The sequence below is a fragment of the Sylvia atricapilla genome, chromosome 15 (assembly GCF_009819655.1).
Source record: "Sylvia atricapilla isolate bSylAtr1 chromosome 15, bSylAtr1.pri, whole genome shotgun sequence".
Taxonomy (NCBI): Eukaryota; Metazoa; Chordata; class Aves; order Passeriformes; family Sylviidae; genus Sylvia; species Sylvia atricapilla.
This window is the reverse complement of record NC_089154.1, coordinates 1,640,104-1,657,071: the sequence shown is the minus strand read 5'-3', so window position 1 is coordinate 1,657,071 and position 16,968 is coordinate 1,640,104. Positions and strand designations below refer to the sequence as shown.

General features: G+C 38.2%; 1 protein-coding gene and 1 long non-coding RNA gene across 2 annotated transcripts in view; one reads left to right on the top strand and one right to left on the bottom strand.

Moving 5' to 3' along the window:
• LOC136367873 (uncharacterized) overlaps positions 1-16,968 on the top strand; it is a 505,302-nt gene that overhangs the window by 240,334 nt on the left and 248,000 nt on the right. The window lies entirely within an intron of this gene.
• TRRAP (transformation/transcription domain associated protein) overlaps positions 1-16,968 on the bottom strand; it is a 75,591-nt gene that overhangs the window by 14,308 nt on the left and 44,315 nt on the right. The window contains 12 exon segments of the mRNA XM_066329690.1: positions 1,314-1,404; positions 3,245-3,409; positions 4,505-4,706; positions 6,880-6,980; positions 8,169-8,434; positions 8,669-8,864; positions 11,510-11,701; positions 14,044-14,179; positions 14,671-14,783; positions 15,173-15,310; positions 15,867-16,154; positions 16,450-16,569. Of these exon segments, the coding sequence (XP_066185787.1) occupies positions 1,314-1,404; positions 3,245-3,409; positions 4,505-4,706; positions 6,880-6,980; positions 8,169-8,434; positions 8,669-8,864; positions 11,510-11,701; positions 14,044-14,179; positions 14,671-14,783; positions 15,173-15,310; positions 15,867-16,154; positions 16,450-16,569 (2,008 nt within the window).

The window sequence follows — 16,968 nt, the reverse complement described above, 5'->3', positions numbered from 1 at the left end:
ATTTTGGAAAGAATTTTTTAGAAAGAAAACTGGGGCTTTTTAGAGAGAAAACTCGGCACCAAATGCTATTCAGTGGCACAGATTTCCCAACATTAAAGCAAAACAAACACTCCTCAAAACCACATAGGAGGTGTAGCTTTTACATTACCAACCTATGCTCTTGAAGCAACAGACATTGTTCCATAAAGGATCAAATTATTTGAATTATGGGTAGTTTTTTCCCCTCCCTGTTGGAGAGACCTTTCACACATAACTAAAGAATAAGTAAGTTGATGCCAGCAACAGACATCATATCTTTCAGCACAAAAGATCTCTAGCACGACAACTCCATCAGAGAGTGATTAATCAAGAGTTTTGCTTCATCAGATGACTCTCACTAACTGACACAACCCACCCAACAGTGTTTTTTGGCAGAACATGTATGAAAATATTCTACTGTTGCTGGAAAATAATAAATTATTACAGTATGTGGGCATCTTCTTCTGCAAAAGACTACCCAAACAAAAATAAAACATTATTTAATTAGTGTCCTTTCAAATTTTATACAGAAATTTAGTGAACTAATTCCCAAATGGAAAGAGCAATTAACTAAACAATGTACTTTGTAATAAAGACCACAGAACTGAAATGAGAGTTCTTAAAGTAGCTCTCCCAGGATTCCCAGGAAATTATATGGGACAAAAGAACAACTAAATTCTGCGGAATCATTTGACATAACTATTCCAGATGTGATTTGTTCTTGGGAAAAGAGCTGCTGTGCAAGTTGCTGAATGCTTTCCCCATCTCCCAAACATTTCTCAAAGCCAACATTGCCTTTACTTGGTGTAAAATGAAATGTTCATTTCACTCGAAAACTCACCATAAGAAGTTACTATGGAGATACTTTTACAAGTGTGGCACCTTTGAAAACTAATTAAATGTTCATGCTTCCAAGGAAAATTAGTTCAGAGAATCTTAGAAAATTGTGACACTCTCCTGTGTCTATAAACCAAGAATTTTCTACTTCTCCACAAATTAATCAAGATAAACATCCAGTAAAGAGCATGTGATTCTCCATAATTAAGGTGACAGGAGAATGAAAGAGATGAAACTTTTCTTGGTGAGTATTTTTATACAAGAAAATTCAAGACAGCTCAAGCCATCTGCAGGTTTAACTTCAAAACAACAAATCAATGCAATGCATCAAGTTTTCTTCTTTAGCCTTGTTAAGTTGGTACGTTTTCTAGAGAACCTGTTTCCTTTGTAAAATCCAGTGAAAACTCAACATAACAATTAGGTTAGAGCTCCAACGATTCTGTGCAGACCAAACTCACCGCTCTTGTAGCGCTCCCGCTGCTCTATCTTCAAGGTCAAATAGAGGGTCCTGATAGGGAAATAAACAGCCTGGGGATAGACTCTTCCCACCTATTAGGAGACACACCTTTCTCAGTTAAGGAATACTGACTACAGATCACATCAACACGGACAGATTCGCTTGTAAATGACTCCAACTCAGGAATAATCAGCTCTTTGTGTTAAATAACAGCTTATGGAAATTAAAGATTCTTTCAGTAACAGAAACCCAAAGAGGATGAATTGGTAGCTCCCTGCACACACACTGTTAAGATATTACCTAATTAGGGCTTCCAGATCACATTGCCTAATAAACCTGAAAGCAGCATAATGTCAGAGCCCCAGCTGGGCCAGCTCAAAGATCTTACTCATGTGCATAATGGAAGAAAAACAGACATAATGACAGCAGTTAGTCTTTAAATTAGGCCACAATTCCCAGCAAGCCCCATGATACCTGATAAGAAAGCCCATTAGAGAGTAACTTTACTCCACCTAATTGTGGCACTTAATGTAAGAGGATACCAACTGCACCCAAAAATAAAAACAGGATTTTATGGCTTCCATTAAAAAAAAAAAAAAAAGACGCCAAACCCTAAAGAGATGTTAACATTCAGCATCCATTTAAATCTGTAAATCTCAGTATCTATTAAAGGAAAGAAACCATGTGTCTACTACCTGCAACTGAGCACATCTTAAGACATCATTTGAGGCTTCTCCAGCCACAATTTTACTAAATCATAGATCCTTTCTCCATCCAAATGCATATGGTAAGTGGTAGAAATATTGCAATGGGATTGAAGTATTCAGTAATCTGATATTTATGACAGATCACTAACCTGACAGACACATGCTTCACGCTGTAACACAGAAGTCTAAGCTCCAACTAAGTATGACTCCTGAAAAAACACTCACTTCTAAAAATTTTATAAAGATCTCAACAAATAAAAAGGGGTCTACAATGTGTTGAAATGAGGTTTTGCTGTCAGGAGACGGTAGAGCACACCAGTGTTGCCAGACAATACCAAGCCATACCCATCAAAGTTTGCATCACTCACTTTGGCATCTTAAGCTGCTTAGGAGAATGGTCTCTTCAAAGTTACATTATAATTTTATGAAGAGAGAGGGAAGGAAACATGAGTACATCTGAACACACACACACACATCTAAAGTTGTGTACAGCCATGCTAACACAAATGGACATATTCTCTAGCTACAAACACTCACATCATCAGAGGTCTGAAAGAGCAAAGACAGGGGATAGTATAAAAGGAGCTCAATCTCACAGGATCATAGAATACCCTGAACTGGAAGGGACCCACGTGGTAAGTCTATATCTCAAAAAAATCAAGAGTGGAGGGGAAGGGAGTTCTGGGAGGAACTCAGCACAACAATTGTCCCATGCCAGTTTCCAGGGAACAGTGGAGCAGTGCAGGCCTGGAATTCAGGAATTGTGAGAGCTTCCCATGGCCACCTGTGCATTAATGGGACCTCACTTCTGTTTCACTTCAACCTGAATGAACAAACACCAAGGCACTCCCAGACACAGTTTGCCCTTTAGCTACTAAAGCTAACCATTCTTTACTCCTACATTACAAGCATTTTTAACTATGTATTTTATGTGTTCTATATCATTCACAAAAATACATTAAATAGAATTCCAGAGGGAGAACTATAATGCCTCATGCAAATAGGGATACAACTTCACTGGATTTAATCTCAGTAAGTAAAAGTCCCCTTGAAATTTAAAATACCCTGCTTAAAGGCAGAAATTACCATCTTTTAACACATCAGCAGTTGCAAACAATACCATTTTTAAAGCTTGGCATTTTTATCATTTGCTTTAAAAAAAATCCGTGTGTCATCTTGCCAACAAAGATGACAGACAGAAGAGAATTAGAGATTATCTTTGTACCTGACTGATGAGGTTGAGGAGGAGTTTGCCCTCTGAGCCAACCAGGCACGTCAGCAGCTGGGGGATCCAGGCCAGCCACTGGATGGGTGGGACACCAATACAATACTTGTCCACTGCATCTGCCAAGGTGTTCTTGTCATCATCAAAACTCAGCAGCCAAAGAACCTGGAAGAGAATTTCAAGAGGATCTCTCAGTGTTTAAATTTAGCACACATCAATCATTACGATGCACAAAAGCAGAGATATTTTATTAATATCACTGTGGAGTCCTTGTAGGTGTTAAAGCTGCCTCAGAGACAAGAACTCACATTCATTATGCCTAATCAATGCTATTTTTCCCCTCAGAAATAATATTTAAAGGATGTAAAACATAAATGTAAGGGTACTTCTTGCTGTGAAATAAGACAGAGAAGAGCAAATGAACATGACTGCATTCCAGAAATTCTTTGGGTTTTTAGCTGGAGTTGTGGATATAAATTTGGGCAATTTTATAGAACATAAAACATGCAACTCAGATAAATGAACCTTGATGCAAGAACTTGATTATTTCTTTGGATGTTCTTAATTATTTTAACTGTCCACCCTTAGTTTAATTTAGATATAAATACATTAAGCACAGACTAAAAATCATTAACTATTATGCAACTGGACAGGGAGAATAATAAACTTCAGAGTGCTACTGAGGCCACCTTTAATCTCAAACAATATTTCTGTGTTTAATTCATGGTCAGGACACTGTCTTCCCGGGTCTGGTACAATTTTTTAATTTTCTTCTTTGAAGAGATTAAATATCCCCATACTGAGACTTATACAAATAGCTTTTTTTGGCCAAAATTTTGCTGAATTTCAGAGTAAAACTGTACAGAAAAGGCTTATCTGGAATAAAATGCAATGCTTACGTAAATGTCAATATTATTCATCCATAGTAATAATAAACAGACCTCAAATTATGTTACTTTTCAAAGGACCAAAGGATGTCTTTCTGCAAGTATTTCACCATGCTTTGTAGCAGAAATGCTGGAAGTGATTTGTCCTCTCCCTCCTACGGAAATGCTCCACATCTAAAGGAAACCCCAACACCTCACTGAAGCAAAAAACCCCAAGATGAGTTCAGAGCAACCACACACAGCCCTTCGGTCTAAATTAAAGTCTTCCCTCAGTAACCCTCTCTCTAATTGCAAAACTTTGAGCACTGAACATCATCCCAGCCCTTCCCAAGGGGGTGGAGCTCTGATCCTTTCTTAAGCAGCTGGACCTTACCTTTGCCAAGTATTTCCTGGACTTGCTCTCGTTCTGGTGGCGGCAGGCGTGCAGGTAGCAGGTGATGGCAGACACCCCCAGGTGAAGCTGCCTCTCCTTCACAAAGATATTCTCCAGGTAATCCCCCCACATGGCCCACGCCTTCACCAGCACGTCGTGCATCTGCACAGCCGCAGAAAAAGCTTTGTTTGCCTCTTCAGACCTGCGTGGTGACAAGTCAAAATGTGAGTTTTACGTAATTTAGCACCTATTTGTTAGTGTAAGTCAGATTTCTGATAGAGCAAGCAAATAGTTTTTTAATACTCAGTGATAGTTTTGCATTAAGTTCTTTAGGAAGGTGCCTCACAACCCTTTTGTCATTGCTTTCCTTAAAGCTCAGCACCTACAAAAGTAAATGCTTCATAATGAAAACAGTTTTGTGTTAAAAATCTCCACAATACCCTCTTAAAAAAGAAAAAAAACCTTCCAATGCACTGCAGTGGAAACCCAAGCAGTAAAACCGGGGGGAAGAAGAGCAAATGATAACACAAGGGGAGTAGAAGCAAAATCACTTAAACATGCTGCTCCACTGAGCAAAAAAAGGAGTAAAGCAACATTGGGAAGAGGTTATTTTAGTTATCTTTTAGAGGAGTGCATCGTACTTAACTCCTTTTCCAGAGAAGTCATGAAAAAATTTACGATCAACATTTTCTGGAAACAGGCAATGTTGAAACTTTTTACAGCTGTAAAAGTTTCTTTTTTTTTCAACAGGAAAAGTGAAGGAATTTGAAAGTTAATCACACAGTTCTGGGTAACCAAAAGACTATTTGCTACTTCTGAGGTTTTGTCCATGTTTCCTCAAGTGTCACAAGTCCAAAATTTGGCATGATTCATCCCAATATAGATGCAGCCCTTGAGTCTATGTTATTTCTTAGGTACAAAAATAAAGGACGAGAGAACTCACAGAAGCACTACCAAAATGAAGAAACTTAAAGTATTTCCAGACTCATTAACAGAAAGAGATTCACTTCTCCCTTGCAGAATAAGCATTGAAATAAACCATATGAAAGTAACACAATGCTTGCTTGACTCACTTTTTTTAAATTACCTGTAATGTATTTTTAACATAACAATATTAGTTAGGAAGATTATAATTCTAAATTAAAACGACCAGCTACTGAGGCTTAAGTCTAGGAAGGAAAACAGCTTTGTCTGTCATGTGTTAGTTGCTGTGCTACATTAATGTCCTTGCTTTCAGAAGCTTCCTGCACCCTGGATGAAGGTCTGAAGTGAACAAGCCCAGCAGCAGCAGCTTGATGGATGACTCTGTATCACTACTGCCCCTTTATAAAAAAGGGACTTCTCTGTCCGTTTTCCTTTCTCCCATTCTACAATCCATCACTCTTGACACCTGAGGTGATTTTTTAAATGGTTTCTATCACCTTGCCCAGCCAATGGGCAGCACAGGAGGATGCAGGAGCAGAGGTGACCTTTAACTTCAGTTTTGTTGACACACAGGTAATCCATCAGCAGCCCCATTTTCAGGTTCAACACTGCCACTGCTCCTAATTGAAACCTTCCTAAATTCCTAACATCAACTGCAGTGCTAAAATATACTTAAGTGTTTTTTGTTAAGGTGAAAAATCTGCAAGTACATCAGCACATGTTTTTAAATAGAAACCTTTAACCATTTTATCCTGAAGGAACTGACAGAGACAACTCTCTGCAAGAATTTTAAAAAAAGTAAAAATATGGGGGAGGCACACCTTCTTTTCTTTACACAACTACAATTAAACCTGTGACCATATAAAAACCCACTGTACATTCCCAAAGTAATTGCATTCTGCCTATTTAAAATTCTCTCTTGTATCCACAGAAGAAGATATTCATCATTTCCTGACTTGAATTGCTATGTGAGGTTACAATGTACAGCTTAAGACCTGATAGATTTCATTCCATAAGTGGCCACAATGCAGTGGTAAATGAATTATTCCACTCATACGTAACACATAGCAAAATTGCCATTAAATCCCATGCCCACTAAGAGCTCTTAAATTCTGAAGAAGTCTTTTTGGCATCATCAAGCAAAATTTGACTTATGAGATATTTATTTATTGAATTAAAGAGAGATCTTCCTCAAAAGAGTAAAATGCCTGTCAGTGCAAAGCAAAACCATTACTATTTCTGTCCTACAAGGCTTCAATATAGGACCAATCATTACATCTCCAAACTACAAAAAACTCTCACAGATATATCTACTTTTTCTTACACAGCAGTGAGAAATTTTAGGCTGCTATAAAGATATGGAACTTTTCTTCTCAAATATTGTGCTGAGTACTTCAGCCGCATTTTTTTTTCAGATGTGTGCTAGCGCCTCTTGCAGCCAGCATACTCACTTGTTAATCTGTGCCAAGAACATTCCCTTTAATGCATAAAACTCTGCAGTCATCTCCTTGGTGAAGTACTTCAGATTGGTTGATTCAATAACTTCAAGACCCTGTTAAATAAGCCTTAGTGAGAAAAGTCTTTTAAAAGGGAAGGCTTTGTTTAACGAAAGTGCCATAAAACAACAGCTAACATATTATTTTGAAATTTAAATAGAATGACTTTCTAGTATTTCATTTCCATTTTCTAAAATACAAACTGACAATTTTTAGCTTCCACTGGCCTATGCAAACCAAATACTACAGACAACATTTATCAGGCTATTTTTCCACCTTGTTTATGTTGTAGTATTATTTATATTAGGTTATATTACAAGATTCATTTGCTGGTCAAGCACATGACAGTGAGTTTTGACTAAAATTCCATTTCTTCCTTTTCAATATATACAATTTTACTTTAGTTTGACAGCATCCACCACTCACAAGCCAGACACTCAGAGCTTCAGTCAGTCTTGCAGCAGTGCTGCTTTTTCCCATTACAAATAATGCCATTTTCAAAGTCCCTTCCATTTATCAATCTTGCAAGATTTCAAAAAACCTACTCCCATTTTACTTCTGGGTCAGCTAATTTTTAATATATTCTTAATATAGTAATTGAATACATTATTTTAGTAAATATAATCTTAATATTATTAAATTAATTAATCTTTATATAGTAATTGCTATATTTTTAATATATTTGATATATTAATATATACCTCACAATGTAGCTATCCAAATTTAGAATAAGCAGATAATGGCATATAATATCCAGTTTGCAGAGGACATTAACTGCTTTGAACTAACAGCATTCCTCCAAACAATTCTCCCTGCAGGGTATAACATGGCCAATGTAGCCCTGGTTTCATGCCTGAGATGTTTTGGATTTCTGAAATCCTTTTCCCAAGGAATTTAGCATGAACAAGAGAAGTATTTTGTAAATTGCACTTTGTTTTTCACTCCTTTCCCTAGGAGGGTCTTCTTCTTGATGTCCCTCTGGTCTGACCAATGCGATTGAAGAGGTTTGCCTTTTTGTCACCAATCAAACTGGTCTGTGTAAAACAGTATATAAGGGAGACACATCCCAAAAATAAAGGAGTCATTTTCAGCCTTCTGAAGTTCAGAGTCTGTGTCACTGTGGTGTAAAACAGTGTCAGGCCAAGGCAATTCAGCCCGTTTTGGGCACAGGCAAATCAACACATCTGACGGCCCCTGCAATCCCACGAGTCCCACCAACCGCTTCAGGAATGAAGCTGCCCTACCTGCATGCACTCGTTTTTGCCCATGACTCCAGCCAGCTGCAGGTAACACTTGACCTGCTGGCGGATCTTCTGGAAGCAGTCCACGATGGGCACGGTGGGGATGGTGTGGATGCGGCTCAGGATGTCCAGGGCCACGTTGACCAGCCCCTGTTTCCGCGCGATCTTCCCGTACTGGATGATGGCCGAGGCCGAGGCGTGAACCCCCAGCATGGCGTTGTTGGAGCTGGGGTCGTGCTGGGAGCTGTTCTCATATGCAGTCACAATGGCTGGCAAGGCAAGGGGAAATGTTTGTCATTGCAAATGGCAAATGTTTGTCATTGTAAATGGTTACACAGAGCAGCGCCTCGCACAGCAACACGCAGGAAACGGATGGCTTAAGATAATCAAACATTTAACTGGAAACTGAATAAAATCTAAAACTTGTCCAAAATCAAGCCACTGAGAACTTACGTTGTCTGGAAAATTCTGTGATGAATGCATGCAGGACCAGGCAGACTTACCCTGGTAGTGATGCTGTCTCCACATGAAAATGCTGCTCCAGTGCGATAAATCATCTGACACGATAGGTAACCTGTTCCTCCAGGTCTTGACAACAGTCTTCATGTCATGTAAGCTGTTGTTCCTCCCCAGGTTAGTTGGTTGTAACCCTGCATTTATTTGGGCTGCTTCCTGAAGTTCAATTATTTGTTGTGCTGCCTACAAAACATAAACAATATAAATAAGGAACAAACAGAAGATGGCAGCAGTCTTGAACCCACTAAAGGCAGCAGACACTTTGTTAAAACTTCAACCACCTGAAGAAAAGGCCCACGAACTTTAATGGAATTTAATTACCTCTAGTACAGTAAAGCCAGTGTAGGTATTCTCTAAGCTACCACTTGGCAGATAACAGTTGTATTCATTGTTAATCAACCAAGTGAGATAACTATATGAGGAAAAAAAAAAAAAAAAGGCAGTCCAAATTTATAGAGTGAAATCTCTTGAAACAAAATAAATTAAAGTAATATTTTCCAACAATCATTTCAGTATCAGCTCTCACAATAGCTTAACCTTCATCCTACACCCATTCATCACATAAATTTAATTTTCTCATGGGTATTTAATCACATACTATCTGATATTAAAAAAAAGTAATTACTGCAGTGCAAATGCGAGGCTGCATTTGTACCTCTGTCAGTCACTGACTAATTTATCATTTCTTCATGAGGAATATATACATATTAGATTATCTTAAAAGCTTGTTTTAATTGATATCTGAAAGCACTTAAATACTTTATTTAGCAATATTAATCTTTTCCTGCTGCAGATGCTGCCATTCTTGAGTGGGGGACGGGGGGGCAATTTGAAATATGGGTGAAAACTTAGCAGGAATTAAATTCATTGAGAAGCCATCTAATGGTATTGTGTGAGCACACAAATTGTACCTATTACTTGATAACTTCTTCTGAACATGGAGAAAACTTCCACATTCGTTCACTTTATCGGATGCATTAATTTACATCATAAAAATTCAAAGTTATGAGCTGCTGTGTGAGCTCTACCCACAGCAGCAACCATTTTACAGAGGTCCCTTCTTCTATCATGTAATTGGCCATGAATCACACACACACACTACTGATCTTAAACAGAATCACAGGGGCCTCTGTATCAAAGAGAACTCAAAGTCCTCTGCACTTCCACAGGCAGGGCTCAGCCACAGATCTCTGAGCAATGGCCCATCAAGAAATGATCCCTGTTATGAAAACTGAGATATTCCACAATTTCCCCCCTGGAGGAAAAAGGTTCCCTCCACAGGAACAAGAGCTTTGTCAGGTTTATATTTACAGGTATCTAAACAGGGACAAAACTTAAATGCCAAAAGAATGGCGTGTTTTGCCTAAATCTCACACCGCCAAACCTAGCACAATCCTGCCCCAGCCCCACTTCCACACTGGCTCCAGCTGTACCACACAGATCACAGGAGACAAGGTTCATTTTCAAGAATCTTCTGAAAGTAATTCAAGGCCAAATCAAATGTTTTAAAGATGGATTTAGGCGCCTACTTCTGTTTTGATTATACTTGCCAGTAAAACATCTACTCTCAAAAATTCTTCTCTTACAGTTGCAAAATGAATTATTTACATGATTAAATCCAAGAGAAAACAGCAGGGTGTTGATATTTTATACATTTCAAAAGGAAACAGAAATCCATTTTTGTTATGGTAAAATGTGTGTGAAAGTTGCAAAGGACACAACCATTCTTTTTCACCATGTAATACAAGTGATTTCATTTCATATAGTAATAGTTAAACTACATGTTCCATATAATCAGAATTGTGCCAAGTGCTTCCCAAAAAATATTTCTGGAGGTCTGAAAAACGGTGAGTTCAATCTTGTTCAAGCTCTTCCTGATAAGCAACTTCGAAGAAATAGAAACACACATTCTGCAACTTTGAACAAAAAAAAAATACCAAGATACCAAGATGCAAAAACGATCAGTACTATATACAGTAAAATATTTTATACTTGCAGCTACTAAAACTTCTGAGACCTGCTACTGGAGGAGTGTGGGCTTGAGAGATTTTTTTCATAAAACAATCTTGGTAAATGACTATTTTTTTTAAAACAATTTTTGTCCAGCTGGTGTTTGCTGTTTTTCCAGTTAAACTAATGGCATTAGAGAGGTGCTGTTCCTATTCATCAATCACATTAAGTCTGTATCAGAACACCTTGTAAAAGGTAGTAAGAATTTAAACACTAAAACCTTCTTCTTCTATGCTCTTTGCCTTCTGAAATATTGGTATATTGGAATATTTCAGAATATAATATAATATATTCAGAATATATATAATAGAATATATTCAGAATATATAATATAATATAATATAATATAATATAATATAATATAATATAATATAATATAATATAATATATATTCAGAATATAATATAGTTGGAATATTTCAGAATATATTCTGAAATAAAAATTGTAGGGCATCTTTCATGCCCTACAATGACAGAGTGTAGCCCTGGTTTCCTGCCTGAGATGTTTTAGTTTTCTGAAATTCTTTTCCCAGGGAATTTTTTGTAAACAAAAGACCAGTTTTTTTAACTGCATTCTGTTTACATTCTTTTCCCTAGGAGCAACTTCTTCTCGATGTCCCTCTGGTCTGAGCAATGTGAGTGAAGAGGTTTGTCTTTGTTTCAGCAATCAAAATTGGTCTGTGAAGAATAATATAGAAAGGAGACAAGACACATCCCAAAAGATAAAGGAGTCATTTTCAGCCTTCTGAAGTCAGAGTCTGCGTCGGTGTGGTGTCCAACAGCGGCAGCAGAGGAGGGCTGGGAAGCAGAAGAGCTCACCTGGAGCAGGGGGGTGTGGACGTGGGACACGACGTGGGGCAGGCGCCGCCACTCGCGGATGGCCAGGCTGCTCGCCATCTCCACCAGCCGCTCGATGAAGTTCAGCTGCTGCTCCTCGGGGTGGCAGATGGCCAGGTACCCCCTGTACATGTTCACCTTCCAGGCCATCTCCTTCGGGCAACTCAGTTCCACCTGGTTGTGGAATAGGAAAAACGTCCGGTAAAGATCATTCCCTACTCAAACAGGCCATTTTTTTAAAGCCTTCTTAAACAAACTTTAAAAATAATCTCATTTTTTAAAAACATCAGATTGAAGTACTAACATTTATGTCACTAGAGGAGTTTCAGCTCTCCTAAAGTTACTGGCAAAGGCAGGTTAACACACAAACTGCCAATTCAGCACAAGAGCACAAGTGCCCGTGCCCAAGCTGCTTCTGGGGTATTTTTACACTGACAACTGTAACGCAGCTCCAAGAGCTGAGCCAGCCCAAAGCAGCCCTGCCACAGGAGCAGGAAGCTCACAGCAAACAATTCACCCTGTACAAAGCCAGAAAATGCTTCTCAGCAGATAGCACACACTATGTCTGAAATGCTTCAGGGGCACCAGAACATGTAATGGCAACATCTCACCTAAAAGGATTCTGTCCCTACCTGTCGCACATCATGCAGCATTATACTCCCTGTCTGCTCTAGGACATTGCTAAGTTTATGAAAATAAACAGCTAATATTTTTTCAAGTAATCAACAACAAACCTTCTCATTTATGCTAAAGTAATTTTTGAGCACAAGTGCAAAGCCAGGTCACAGTGCTAAAATAATTTATAAAATAATTTTAAACCATTTCCTTAGGATTCTGGAACAGTAGAAATATGGCAACTTAACCCAGCAAAGCCCTTGAACTGTGCAGCCCCTAAATTGTGTGAGTATTTTGCAGCAAACTTGCACTGAGCCAGTGCTCACCAGCTGATGCTGCAGACCTTTAATCTATAACTTTTTCACTTCTTTTTCCACCACTTTACATCAAGCCCTTTATGGTTTGATGTGCAGCACAGAAACCCCCCTGCATTATCCTTCTGTTGATAAACTGTATGGTGACCATTACAATTGTTATCCCTGTTATCCTCAACTGACTTTTACGCCTGAGACAGCAAAGAGAAAGTGCCAGGTAGCATCCTTACACTTACACAGTGAAAATAATCTCCTTCTTTATTATGTTATCTACTGGATCATTAAACACAACGGCAGTGTGAGCAAATGGAAATGAGTCTTGGGCCCTATCAAAGGCTACTTGCTGTTTTAATAGCTCAACTTTAATGGGGAGATTATTAAAAATCTTTCACAAAGATTTACGAAAAGTGATAGATATTTGCCATCGTCTCTGGCGTGTCTTGTGAATCAACCACGGAGCTTGACAAAAAACAGCTACATTAAAGAATATCAATAAAATTGGAGTAGTGAGTACAGCAGCACAGAATCAATTATTCCTTCAGATCCCAATATTTATGCAAACGTGTGCTGACACTTTTACAAGAACCTGAGTAGAGTCACAAAGGCTCCATTTATGGCTTCGGCAGCATCTTCTCCTCAGTCATTTGGTAAATGTCTCATTACTGAAAATACCTCATTTAATATAACTGCAGCTAAAGCATATCAGCACTTACTCAGGGTTGTCACTTCCACTCAACTTGCAATTGTCCAAAACCAGAAGCTGTCAGACATGATCTATTTCACTCTCTTCAAGCCCAGGGCTTATAATACACTGTACAATATAGTTCTATTTTAGGCTTTAAAGGTTTCTCACTTATTTCTATACTTGGCCTCTGAAGTTGCACACTTAAATAGGACACAAAATACTAAGTGTTAGAGGAGCAGAAGAAATTAATTAAAATGTAAATAGCACCCATACGACAGGTTTGGTTTTTCCTGCATGTGCAGTTTGCTACTTAAGAGATTTGGCTCCACATTGTATTTTAAATATGTACTTCACCCCTTTATTGCAAATTCTAGCATCTTAGGTAGAGTAATTCCAGTATTGTCCCACTGTATACAACAGTGCAAGAAAGATCTGCAAGCTCCTTTCCATCTGTGATTTAATGCAGCATTCTCACCTTTTAGATTTCAGCTATACATCTGGGTAATGTTTCTATGTTAACTCATCACAGATGAACAACACTACCTACCATGAAAAGAGAATATATTTCCTTAAAATTAAAACAAAACAGAAAAAAAAAAACTGAAGAAAAACCAAATCAAAACACAAAAAAACTCCCTCCATGTTTTCCATCTTCTTTAGATTAGTGAAACTGTACATAATGCTTAAAAACGAATTCCAGACAATCTACTGGCAACTCCAACAGAAGTCTGCCATTGGCCCCAAGAAGCTCAAGATGTCCATGCAGCCTGGCACTTTATAGCAGCCTCAAGAACAATAACCACCAGCTTATTCTCATGGGATGGTTCTTAAAACAGCTGGGATGAAGATACCCAAGGCAGGATGAGAATAAACTAAACATGAGCAAAAAGGCATTCACTCACCTGCACCAGAGCCTCCTTCATAGCAATCCAGTTTGAGACCCTCCAGGCACACTTCAACACCAGGTAAGGATTTATGTGACCTTTGGACTGGCCATATTCTGTCAAAGGCTCCCACTGGTTCAACTCTTTTGAGCAACTAAAAAAATCAAATGCAGTGTCAATAAAAAAAAAAAAAAAAAAAAAAAAACCACCTTCAATAAAAGTGACAATAGATGCTGTGTATCAGAATATTATCTGCATATTTGTTTGTCTACAAACAGCTTTGCAAGCACTGCAGAAGTTTTATCCACATGGGAAGACTTTTTTTTAATTTATTTATTATCAGTTATAATACAGAAATCTGTGAACAGGGAAGACCTGCAATTTGTGTCTCCCAAAACAACCATTTTCAATAGGAAAAACAAATCTTAGCTCCAGTCTGTTTCCACCAATAGCATATTACATTTTTACAGCAATTCAGGCATATCACTACTGAGGCTCTGTTAAGGGAATACAAAACAGCTTTTTTTATTCCCTTAAGTTTCCCTTGTATCTGAGCTAAGTCCTGAGACAAATTTATTCTCATAACTAAGTTTTGGGTCTGTTGCAGGGTGAAACACGTGTTCCCCACCAGCTCTGAAGGCTTACCGGATCCAGTGGTCCTCCCAGAGCTGGTACTCGGGGAAGATGGAAGGGGAAGCGTTGTTCCGCTCGTGCTCTTTTTTAGCCTTCTCCATCGCCTTCTCATAAGTTTCCTGTGCCTAAAGAAAATCCAACCATTCCATGTTGCCATCCCTATATACACAATAACTCAATACTCTTTTCTTTTTAAAAATAAGTGAGAAGAAAACTCTCAGAGACTTGGAAAAAAAAGTCAGGTCTGTTAAATGCATTCCTGAATACAGCTATTATTTGGGAGCTTGACAAATGTCATGAAAATCTGATGGTTTAATGGAATCATCACAAAAATTTCACCTTACCTCAGTATTACAAGGCCTTAAACTACTACTGTAGACAGTAGGGAAGCCATGGTACATTCCATTTTAGAAGACTGAAGTTAAAAGTTAATATTCAGAGGTTTTTCCTGCTGACCAGAATATTCCTCCTGACAGTAGAACAACTCAGATGATTTCTAAAATCAAGACTGTACCTGTTCAAAAAAGCCATGCTGTTCATAGGCAATGGCTGTTGCTGTCTCTGGGAATTTGCAGCGTTTCTGCCACAGCCCAGCCCACATATCCTCCTCTTGTAACAAAGAGTAGAGCTCAGCAAGGGAATCCAGGATTTCCTACAATGTTAAGAACACGTATTTCTCCACAGTCAACCTGTCTTTATAAAGCACAGTAGGTACAAATCTCATGTTCTACACTGAGGCAAGCTGAGAGAGAGATGGAAATAGAAGAGTGCTTATAAAACATATTAAAACTATCTTTAAAACTCTACAAGGCAAGAAGTTAGTAATAATCATGTACTGAGAACATTGCACAACAAAAAAAAAGAAAAAATCCTAAGGCTTGTATACTGACTCTTGCCTGTCTTCCCTAACACAACAGATTGAATCATAGAAAACAAAATTTTTCAATTCAAGTCAATATTACAACAGGACAAGAGGAAACAGATTCAAGTGGCACTAAGAGAGGTTTATTAGATTTGATATTATGACAAATGTCCTCACTGAAAAGGTTTTAAAGGACTGGAACAGGCTGCCCAAGAGTCACTGCCCTTGGAGGTATTTAAAATACATGTAAAATGTGACATCTGGAGATATGGTTTGGTGGAGGACTTGTCATTGTTAGGTTTTTCTCTTCATATTTCATAAGGTATTTCAATAAATATAACAGTACCTGTTGAGGAGGAGTTATGCTTTCCTGCTCATAAAATTCTGTAGTCTGTTTAGGCTTAATCTGCAGACTCAGCCCTTTTTCAAAGGCTTGATGTTCCAGCATCAGTGTAGAACGAAACCAGAGGTTGTGAGTTTTACCCAAGTATTTCAGGACACAAGGTCTGATGGGAATGGGAGGAACACACTGTGACATTGCTTCCACAAAGCAGTTCAGGGCACTTGGCTGGCAATCTCGCTGCACCTGATGGCTCCCACTGCACAAGAAAGGGCTTATTTCACCTGCTAGAGCCTAGAAGAAAAAAACCAAAATATTATCTCTCTTTTCAGATTCTTCAATTAGAGAAATCAGATTTAAAATCTCTTTAGTACAGGGAATAACCATTCAATAAGTACATTTCACTTCATAAAATGAAAGGCCCTATTTCTTTCAGAAGGTGTATTGATATAGGTATATGGCATTCAATAGTCAGAGAATGGCAAATATCTCAAAGCTGGTGAACAAAGTCACCACACAAATACATTTTCCTGGAACAGCAGTCATTTACAAAGAGGAATCTGCAAGTGGGAGACAGAGAGGTTCTCACATGTTGCTGTCTGTCAGACAAGATTTTCCAAAGTCGTGAGAATAGCTGTATCCAAGTCTTCTCTGCCAAAGGTGTAGAAATGTGACATAACTGAACAAAGGCACTCAGCAAGGCTCCCGTCTGGAAACAGACAGATGTATAGAAATAGGAAAATGCAATTAATCCTGTGGCAAAACAGCTCAGTTATACAGTTGTTTCAGTACTAATACTAATGTCTTTTCAACAAAAATACATTTCCTTTAGCAATATAGACTTGCAACAAGAAATAATTCCTATTTCATGTAGCTCAAGACTCTGAATCATTACTGTAACCATAAAAAAAAAAAAAAAAAAGAAGGAAAAAGGGAAGACGTTGATTATGTTGGTAATAGGAATAATCAGGTTAATTGCATAGAGCTGTTGCTAGTGTGGAGCTAGTTAAACATAGCTTTCAGCTAAATTATTTTCTTAGAAATTATTTAATCATAAGATGCTGATACACATTTTGATCCTATGCCCTGTGTTTGTCATCACTAGTTT